General features: G+C 55.9%; 1 protein-coding gene across 1 annotated transcript; it reads right to left on the reverse strand.

Moving 5' to 3' along the window:
- Positions 1 to 1187: 1187 nt before the first annotated feature.
- NPPC (natriuretic peptide C) lies at positions 1188 to 4973 on the reverse strand. Its single transcript, XM_088170457.1, has 3 exons — positions 4719 to 4973; positions 3031 to 3340; positions 1188 to 1639 (listed from the first exon to the last, which is right to left on the reverse strand). The coding sequence occupies exons 1-2, from the start codon at positions 4809 to 4811 to the stop codon at positions 3044 to 3046; spliced, it is 390 nt and encodes a 129-aa protein (XP_088026583.1). The 5' UTR covers positions 4812 to 4973; the 3' UTR covers positions 1188 to 1639; positions 3031 to 3043.
- Between the last annotated feature and the right edge of the window lie 5768 nt (positions 4974 to 10741).

A 10741-nucleotide genomic window follows, 5' to 3' on the forward strand; every position in this document is an offset into this window, starting at 1 on the left:
GGTCAGAAACATCCCCTATGCGCTCCTAACCTGGTGATTGAGCTGTCAGGTGTCTGGATGAATCTTCTTGTTCTGTGCACCCAGTGTTCTGTCAGAGCTGGGGTGAGTCTGGCTGGAGGTTTCTATGGTTTCCTGGTGGTTGCTAAGGAAAAGGGTCGCTTTGCCTCTGGGTCTTGGTGACTTTCTCTTTGCCCTGTCCTAGGCACCAGAGCCCAGTGGAACATAATGCTCGTTGTTTCCCAGCCCACTACACTACAATGGCCAGGGCATAATTTGTGACTCCTGTCACGGCTGGGCTGGGCGCCTGCCACTCTCTTTTTTTCTAAGGCCTCTTTGAAGAATGAGACCAAAGAGCCTTCAAGCGGGAGTTTGTGTGTTTACTGCACTCCCCGCCCCCTCGCTTGCTGTTTCCTTTAGAGCTCCGAGGCATTTTAACGATTTATTTCATGCACTTTACATAGCAAGAAGCTGTAGCAACAGCTGTGTCCATGAACCCTTACCAGGCAGCTCTCGGTATATTTTGGTCTGTCTATGTATTGTCCCTGGCTCAGTTAAATAAATCTTTGTTGGAGGAAGGGACTTTACAGCTTAGTGGCAAAGGGCTGGCAAATGAGAATATCAACAAGACACTTAGTGGGCTGCTGGATTCTGGAATAGCATTGCCTCCAGCACAAAGCTCTGCTCCACCAGCACGGCCAGGGGCCAGATCCAGCGTGGGCTCTTTGTTGATGTCAGCAGGGACGGCATCTCCATCCAGCACCAGTGGTAGAACTGTAGTTATGGGCTGAAGCTTGGACTAGAAGTGGTTAAAGCACGTCTCAGACAGATGCTGCCCTTGTCACACTGCTGTCAATCCAGGGCTTGGCTGTTAACCATGGAGGGCTCATTTTCGCAGGTGCCATTTGGGATCTGGGCACGGATGTGCTGCCCGAGGCTGTGTGCTCTCACAGGGAGCTCAGCTGGGGTCTGCAGAGTCTTGCTGCACCAGGCAGGATTCAGTCCACCAGAGCATCACAGGATTGGGCACAAGTTTACTTTTGCATATGGGATCAAAGCTTAAAATATCAGCTGGCCTTTCTCTCACTCCTGACTTTTCTAAAACATCTGAACAATTTCTTCTTTAGCTCTGTTAAAATCAATCACTTTAAATTGTATGTGAATTTGATAAATAAAGACAGGTTACAAAATGCCACACGGAATGATTTTTTTTAAAGTTTTTCAACTACTTAGGACAAAAAATGTTACAATACTTGACTTTTCATTTAGTTACATAAATAATTTTTTTATAAATATCTCTTTATAAACAATATATAAATAGCTTTACAACATAAATACATTTATGCATGACATGAATTTACAAACAGCAACGTTATGCAGCTGGCTTCATCAGTCTCTTGGAAAAGCACTGTCCCTTGTCTTGGTGAGTGTTTGTATATATAATATATATAAGATAGAGAGCACTTGTTAAAAAAATAACAAAACCAAAACAGTTGGTGCCATGACTCCTCGTACCAAAAAGAAAAACACAGCCACATCTTTTGTCCATTCCAAGGGGGTCTCTGCTTCTCTAGGTGTTGCCTGGGGGATAGCCGTGCCTGGCCACGCATGGTAGGAAAAAGTGGACTATGGATTCAAAGCCCTGCGAGGAACAAGAACAAAGTGCCCATTAGTACTTGCCATGCAACACCCCCTACCCATCCCCAGCCAAAACCCCTGCCAAAGTAACTGTAGCCTGGGGCTGGGGGGTGCTGGACTCAGAAGAAGCCATCCATGAGCTTTTTGCTTGTGCTAAAGCAAGGAGGAAGTGCACCCTTTGCTTTCTGGCTGGTGTTCAGGGGAGAGGCTGAGGGAAGCTGCTGCTTCTCCTGCCTTTGTGTCTGGTGGAGTTTTTTTCTTGTTCTGATGGGTTTAGTGAAAGAGAATGGGTGTGACCTCCTACATGGGGTACATGTGTTCCTCTTGGAGCCCTGAGCTGGCAATACTTGGCAATATTGAGGAGTCTTTAAATGAGGGGAGAGAGAAACAGCACCCATCCCTACAGAGCAGGCCATAGACCAGCACTGGTATCCTGTAGGCACCTTTCAGTTGTACTATTCCCATCATTCTGCAGAGCAGCAGTCTCCTCTGTGCCCAGTTATGTTACTGCAGGGCCAGGCATGTCCCTGTGAGTGGGGCAGTGCTGTGCCATGGGAAGAAGAACAAGTGGCCTGGGATGCAGTGGTAAGTGCTTCTCAAAGTGCCAGTTCATCTGTGTGTGTCCTGCTGGCAGGGCTAGGCCAGAACGGTGCCTCACTGTCCCCAGCACCTGCAGGGAGACCTGGCAGGGGAGGCACTGCCGTGTTTTTCCCAAACTCATCCCTATGGGGAAGTGACAATCCTTCACCCATTGTGCTATGCGGTGGCTGAGAAGCACCGTGGGAAGAACTCCCAGCTTCCTATAACTTGTTCAGATACAAAGTTGCAGTTAGGAAAGTGCTACTCCTGGCTGTCACCACACCTAGAAGGCACCTGGGGAACTTATGTATTGTTTTTCCTTAAATTAAAAGCACTGGGGCATGGCTGAGACAGGAGCCTCACTAATTCACACAGGGGGTATCCTGCCCTCTTAATACCTATCCATAGGTCACCTATGTGTGTCAAGCACATGGAGAAGCTGGGAACGTGGCTGCACCGGAGCTCCTCCTGCATCCTCCCCGGAGCCTACGGGTCTAGCTCAAATTAGGGGGAATCCAGTTTGAGCTGCTGCGGGAGCAGCTGGGGTCTCTGACCCTTTTGCAGGGCAAGGCAGCAGGAGGGCCGGTGGATTCCGGACGGGAATGTAATAAGGCAAGCTTTGGGCTCCTCCTCTTTGCCCGCCAGCAAAGCCGGGAGTTGCGAGGCTCAGCGGGATGAACACCTGCAGTCCCGTCCGCTGTCATTTCGCGTTCCCAGGGCAGCGCATCTTCCGCATCCCCCGCGGTACCAGAGCGCAGCCCCTCGGCCCCATCCCGGCCCCATCCCGGCCCCATCCCGGCCCGGCCGTGCACTCACCGCCAGGGGTCCCTCAGCACCCGAGGCCGCTCATGGCGCCGATGCGATCCAGCTTGAGCCCGAAGCAGCCCTTGCCCAGGCCCTTCTTGTGGAGGCCCTTGTGGCGGCGGCCCGGCGGGTCCTGCAGCAGCCGCGCCCAGCCCGCCCGCGGCCGCGCCTCGGCCCGCGCCTCCCGCGCCTCCCGCGGCCCCGAGCCGCCGCCGCCGCCGCTCCGCTCCTTCTCCCGCTCTTTCTCCCGCTCCGTCGCCTCGGGCGGACCCGCTGCCGCCGCCGCCGCCGCTGCTGCCGCCGCTGCCGACCCGCGAGAGGCCTGTGGGGAGGAGAGGGTCAGAGCGCCGCCGTCCCCAGCGAGCCCCATCAGTGCTGAGGATCCCCCGAAAGGGACGCGCAGAGGGGTCGGTGTATCCCCTCTGCGATGCAAACTCGCGATTGGGTCTGTGCCCGACAGTGCAGCCCACCACCCCGCGGCTGTGCCCAGGGCGTCTTCTCCCCTCCCTACATCTGTGCTCCCTTCCTTGGGGTCAGAGCATCCCCCTGACCCACACCATAGCGGGGTCTTCCTTCCCCGGTTAGTGTATATCCACACCGCCCCTTCAAAGGGCTGGAGGTGCTGCATCCCTCAGCTGTGCTGCTGTCACTGTCCTGTCCCGTCCTCCCCATTAAGCCGTAATCTGAAGGAGTCTGAAAGCTGGCAGGTCCTTTCCTTTCAGATTCTTTCGGTCACTGCATCCCTCACCAGTTTACAGACCTCTTCAGATTATGGGGAGGGGTCCTGCCCCACAGCTCCCCCTGCACCTCTGCCTTGCAGAGTGTCCCCAGCAGTGGTGGGGAGATCAGGATTCCTCCTCCCTGCCGCTCCCTCCCCTAGTTAATGCTCTCTGTGTCCTCCCAATCCTGCAATTCTGACCCACAATTAGAGGGACACACCTCCTTCCTCACTGTCCCCCATCTCCCAGGCATGCTCAGAGCTGCTGCCCACCAAGCCCTGGAAATGTCCATCTTCATTCATTTTCCCAACATCTCCCTGTATCAACACTTTTTCTTCAGCCTGCACCCCAGTGCCTTTCAGAGATACCATAACTCCGGTCCCACTGCTGTCCTAGGGCACTTCTCAGACCGTGTCCCCATCTCTGTGCCTAGACCTTGGGGCAGTGCCACCCAGTGTCGGTGGCCTCGGGCACATCCCTTCTCCTCAGCATCTCGGAAGAACCAGGTCCCTGAGACACTCTCATTTGGGGCGCCCCTTCCCCATGGGACCTCTGTGCCCCTGCCCGGCCGGTTTGGTCAGGACTGCCCGGAGGGCTCTGGTCTCGCACCCTGTTCCCCCCGCGCACCTGCTGCCTGCCCCGCTCCGCCTCTGCTTCCCCTCCCCGTGCCCGGCACAGAGGGGTCCCCAGGGTGACCTCGGGGAACAGACACTGCCACCCTGTCCTGCCCCGATCCCGCGGGCTACGGGGAACACGGCGTCCCATTCCAGCCACTGGTTCCGGGCTGATGTCCCCGGACGTTCGGGACAGCCCGGAGAAGCAGGGAGTCCCCCTTGCAGTTAAACAGCCCATGCGGAGAGAAAAACCCCTGTTTGCTCTGAATCTGGCACCCCACAGTCACCCCACGTCTCCCCGTGTGCCGTCAGGGCTCTGAGCGGGACCGGGAAAAGGAGGAAGAGCTGGAGAAAGCTCCAGCCGTACCTTCTGTGGGAGCTGAGACGCCGGCTTCGCCTCCAGCCTGACGGAGAGCAGCGCGAGTAAAAGTCCACCAGCCAGCAAGGGTGAGATCTGCATCCTGCGGGGCCGAGCAGGAAGGCTCGGGGGGGCAGCGGGGAGCCGAGGGCAGCCCCGGGGAGAGGACAGGACCGACGGGAGTCAAAGTTCAGAGCGGAGCCCCGAGGTCCCTCCTGCCGCCTGCGAAGTGCCGAGCTAGTGAACTTGGGCTGCTTTCTGCTTCATTCATTTTATAACCCAACCTGCTCGGTGATGTCATCTAAATACCCAGGTCCAACCCGGTCTGCACTCCACAATGGCAGGAATTTAAAGGGGGGGGGGGGGGTGGTATCCCCTCTACCCGGCAGTAACAAATGACACAAGACGACCAGCTCCGGGAGCTGGAGACCCGAAAGGGAAAGCGGGGGGCATTTGGCTTGATGCCCTCGCCCACCCCAAACGCCCCCGTACCCCCTGCAAGCTGTCTGCCCCCCTTCGCTGGCTGCCCCACGGCCCCTTCACTCCCCGCACTGCCCTGCTGACCTCCCGCGGAAGGACAGGGGTGGGGAGGGGGTGGTGGTCTCGGTGCGGGATTCATCCCAAAAGACAGGAATGAGCGCAAAAAGCACCTTTTAAATTTTTTTTTCCCCCCCGCCCCGTTTCACATCCAGGATTAAATCAGAAACTCTGCTTCCCAGGTCCCTGCTTGTCAGGAGCAGGGCCACTGCCCTCCGTGATAGGGACGCTGAGGACACAAAGGGATGGAGGGGACGGCAGTGCTTCTTGAGGACACATAAGTGGGTATCTCGGTTCGGAGGGCTGACCTGCTCTCTCTGCTTTTGTGAGGATCTGGATGGTGCTCCTGGCCCTGGAGATGGGGCTTTTCAACCCTGAGGATGTCCTCTGCAGGGCACAGTCAGTGTCACAGGGTCCCTTCTGGTGACAGGACCTCACTGGTTGACCCACCACAGGGCAGTGCAGCCTGGCCTCCCTCTGACCTGCTCCCGGAGCTAGAGGGTTCCGGAGAAAGGTGTGATCCCAGGATTAGCCCCCGTGGATCGCAGGTCCTCTGAGGAGGCCCCTTGCCCTCAGCCTTCCCCTTCCCTGGCTGGCAGGGCAGGATTTGTGCCTCTGTTGCTGCTGGGGCTGGCACTGGGCAGCTCTGGAGCTCTGCTGGCTTTTTGCTGACAGAGTTGAGCATCGTCCCTGGCCCTCTGTCCAGGGGGAATGCTCTTATTGGCATGAGGCCAGAGGAAAGACACCCCTTTATTTGCAGAAGCATCCAGGGCTGAAGTGCATTAAACTGGGTTTGCACCCCAAATCCCTGCCTTGAGACCAGGGAAACATTCTCTACTCTTCTCCCTGTCCCTGGGGTCTGTTCCAGTCTGGTCCTTTCCTACTGCTCTATATCCTGGTCTTTCTGGGCTCTCCTACTCCACAAATATCTGGGGAGCTGCCCCTTCTGGGGGACCATGGCTCTTTGGGGGTCTGTAGTGTCCCTGCTCAGGAGCAGGGAGATGTTTCCTCCTGCACAGCTCGGGCTACTGGGCACGGGACACTTCAAACGAGATTGGCTTTTCAGCTCCATGTGAACGGGAGCTGGAAGGAGAAGGTCTCGGTGTTTTTTCCATTGTGCCTGCCAGGTGGAGACAACTTGGACTTTTTTGAGTGTGAAGCTGTGCTTGGGCATTTGTCTGCCTGCAGGCAGAGCGAAGTGATGGAGTCGGGATTAGAGCCGACCCCGGGTGCCAGAGAGCCGTGGGTGCAGGCAAGGAGCAGAGAGAGGCCCCTTCTCTCGGGGTTCAGTCCTTGTCCCACAAGAAGTGCAGCTGGAATGCGACAGCCAGCCTCTCCAGGGTGCGAGGAACGGGAGGTTCTGCACCACTACCCCCAACAGCAAGGCTTCTGCAGGGGAAAGGGGAGCAGCAGCTGAGCCCCGGGTCTCCACAACCTGGGGATGTCGGGGTGCCCGAGCCACCAGCAGCTCAGCAGCCCCCACAGAATCCTGCCATTACCGTCCTGGTTGCGCTGGCTCCTGCTCTGATGCTGTGGGCAGCCTGCCCCGCGGCTTCTCCCGGTGGACCCGGGATGGGAAAGGAGACGAGGCAGATGGCTGCGGAGAAATGTCACAGTGTGGGCAAGAGGGGCCGCCTCGTTTGCCACCAGCCCCCCTCGCACGCTGCAGTTCGTGGGGTCGGTACCGGAGCTGATCCAGCAGCCTCTCGCCCCGGAGGATTAGAGCATGGCCACAAATGCCACAACGCGGTAAGGGCTCAGCCAGTGCCCGCCCGCAGGAGGCTCGTCCCTGCCCTGGGCTCTCACTAGCGTGGTTTTCATTAGTGTGTTTTCTTTGTCATACTGTGCAGAGCCTCGGGTTTGAGGGAGGGAAGGGGGAGGCTGTGCTTTATAAATCCAATTAGTCTTGTTATTCAAATTACTCTTCCGAAGTCAGAGCCGGGCGCACACAAAGCCTTAACTCAAACCAGATCGGATCCCTTGGGGTGGCAAAAGCTCAGAGCGGGGAGCAGAGGTGCTCAGCAAGGGGTTAAGAGTTAAAGGGTTAACCCTTTTGCTTGGTGGGGTGAGGGCCTGAAAGCTTTTAACCCTTAAAGGGATCGGCCTTCATTAGTTCACAGCCCTGTGGGATGAGAACTGGCAGACTCGGGGCATGTGTGGAAAATGAGAAGTGGAGAGATAGGGCTGGGTCTTCCCCAGGCACTGGAGAGCAAAGAGCATCCTGCACAGCTGCACAAGGAGGGATGGAGACCTGTGGGGTGGGCTGGAGGGGGTGACACCCCTCCCCATCGCACCCAGGGGCCCAAGGAGAGCCAGGAGGAGAGAGGGGCATCAGGGCTGGCCTGAGAAATACCAGTGTCGAACCTGGATTATGGGGAATAGGCTGCTGTGGGGATAAAAATGGGGAGATGCTGCTGAATTTTGGCAAAGTGAGGTGAGCCCTGAGTATGGGGACTTTTGGTATGTAGGGAGTGGGGAAGGGAGCAGAGACTGTGTTGTGTATGAGAGGCACCCATGTCCCTGTCTGAGGATGGAGAGGGACTAATCGAAGTGTGACCAGTGCCAGCATGGTTTGGAGAGTGGGAGGAGGGGGGTCATGGGGATATGTGTGACAGCAGCATGGAGTGTTCTGGCCCCATCACAAGGAAGGGTGAGGATACCTCTGGCTGAGGCTGCATCCTGCTGGGCAGCAGTAGGGCCCTGGCTCTACTGGCTGAAATTAGGAGCCAGGTTCCAGGTACCTTCTGGAAGACGATGTCAAGAAGGTTCACAGGATAGAAATGTGGACTCTGAAGTAAGCTGCTATGTTGCAGTGAACAGCCAGTGATCCATCTCCTTTTTCTTCAACTCACTTATCCTTAGGAAGCATGTTTCTTATTGATTTTGGAAATCACTGGCCAAATTTATATCTCTTCTGCTGCCTTGGGCCAGGAGAACATTTCCTGACCATGAGATGGGTAACCCTAGGATGAGGATTTTCAGCTGATGCCATGTGAAAACCAATCATCCCTTTGCAAAAAGAGACATCAGAAGGCTGAGTGCATGTGATGGTGATGCTAGAGTGGCTGACGTTTTCTCATAACCACTGGCCAACACGAGGAGCTGTTGGTTAAGAACCATCCCAGGTGGGGGGATGGAGGAGGTACAAAGATGGAGCAGCTATTGGAGCTGCTATAAGGGAGCTACTTGTCCTCCATCATAGCCACCAACTACCAGTCCCCAGGAATATGATGTGTGCTGTGTTCACCAAGAGGATGTCACCAAGGGCTTGATGTGCTGCAACAGAAGTTTTTTACAGCTGATTTTCTCTTTTTTTACAGGATTTAGAGTACCTCTCTAGGGGTCTGATGATAGCCAGCTCAGTGAAAAGCAGTTTGAAGGGAAATTTCAATTTTGATTATTGGGATGGATGAGCAGCCTCTGGTGCATGCAGGGGGCTATCTGGTCCCACCTCTGTGGTGATGTGCCTCCTGAGGATGCTTTGAAAAAAGATTTTCTGCAGAATAACTCTGTAGCCCCTGAGGCAGGAGCACTGTCCAGCAGCTCAGACCTGGCCACTACTAGCCCCCAGCTCCAGCAGCCACCAGGGTGTCGTGGGGATGGGGTGGCTCCACACACTGGGGTGTGATGCTCCTGGGGTGCTGTCTGAAACACTGATTGAGATTTTGGCCTGTTTGAACATCTCTGGTGTTTGTTTTGGATGCTGCTGCTCAATGAGGCATTACAGGAAACACTACGTGATTTTGCACTTTCCCCTGTCTCCTTTGGGTCTGGAAGAGGGCTCTGGCTGAAGATACAGGAATGGCCAATATCCCCTCTTCCCAAACTGGGACAGTGATGGGGAGGCACCCCAAAGAGCTGCCCTGATGGGGCAGACAAGAATGGGGCTGCACGTACTGAAAGGACTAGAAACCAAGAGGGCTTCTCTGTCCCCTCCCAAAATGGGATATCTGTGCTTTGGAGCTGGGATGCCTCACTGCTCTGGTGGGAGCAGGAACACAATGTCTCAGGGTTTTGTTGAATGTCAATAAAATGAAGCAATTCTAACGCACGGGTGACTCCACACCACGAGTCCTCAGAGGATATGAATTGCACTGCCTCCAGCTCCCAGCAGCCTCAGCTCTGCAGCTGATGCAGGGGCAGGTTGTTGGGATTTAAATGCCACGTCTTTGTCCTCCTTATTCCAGATGCCTTTCCCCCAGAAATGGGGGTCTGGCGGCATTTCACCCACAGCTTCAGGGTCCCAACATCATCCCAGGCTTGTTGGTTTTGGCACTGAGCATCCCTTTGGGAATAGGAACTGCCCAAAGGGGTGATGGCCCAGAAAGGTCACAGGATGTGTTATTGATATCACATTTGTCCCTGCAGGGGACACCACGTGCAGATCCTGAGAAGGAATCCAACAGGCCTGCGGGGATGGACTCCCAGCCTGTATCCAGGGAATCCCCATCACAGTAGTGGAGCCGGATGCCCCCCCTGCCTCGGGAGGATGGATGTCTGTGCCCTCCTGTGCTACGTGCACACCCAGCCTGGCAAGCAGGTCCTCACTAGCCCCACGGCTCTGGCAGCAGCACATGTCCCAGCTTGGCAGGAACCTCTTCCACCTGGTTTCACTGTGTAAACCCCTGCCATCCTCATAAAAGCCAGCAGCAGCAGCTCCCTTGCAGCCCCCCTGCCAGACACAAACACCCTCCAGCTCCTCTGAACTGGCTTCCTGGGAACCCACTCCAGGTGGTGGGAAGTCCCTTTTGGCATCGGTTCTTCAGGACAAAACTTTTGGGCTTCCTGAGTGTCTCCCTGGAGCCCCTGGATGTGGGAAACCCCAGGGGAGTGTTGGGATGTAGAGACCCAAACATGTGCTGGTCTTGGCAGTGCTGATGGTCAAGCCTTTGACTTCCTAAAAGGAAGTGATCCCACTGAAGCCAAGTTTGGGCTTTTTGCCTCTTTCTTTTTTAATTTTTGGGAGGGAGTTCGTGCAGATGCCAGCTGAGGAGCACTGAATGACCCCGGCTGGGGCAAGGGGGCTGGCATTGGAAGAGGAAGATTTCAGCATCACGACTGGTGGGGCAGCCTTGTGGAGACGATAAGAGTCTGGCTGGGTTTTGGCCATGCCTGGGAACAGCTGAGGTGGCTGCTTCTGTGGCTGGGGAGCTCTGCTGGCTGCAGGGGGTCACGGTGGCCCTGCTGCCACCCCACAGCAGCCGCTGTGGACGTGCAGGGCTCCACAGCCCTAACCTTTAGCAACCAGACAGAATAACAATGCCGGCCTGCTGGGGCATAATGGCCGGTGTTTGCTTGAGATACAAAGGCACCGAGCTTTCACATGAGGTAATACTGATAAGTTAGGCTCTCATTCTGTGCCCCGCCTGACAGGCTCAGCCCCTGCCTGCACTGAGCTGAGCTGCTGGGACGTGCCCACCGACCCTTCAGACCATGGTCCCCACTGCAGCATTGCCCCCTTGGCCCTCAGTGTGCTGTCCCCACGCATCACTCAT

This window comes from Sturnus vulgaris, chromosome 10, assembly GCF_052056855.1.
Source record: "Sturnus vulgaris isolate bStuVul1 chromosome 10, bStuVul1.hap1, whole genome shotgun sequence".
NCBI lineage: Eukaryota > Metazoa > Chordata > Aves > Passeriformes > Sturnidae > Sturnus > Sturnus vulgaris.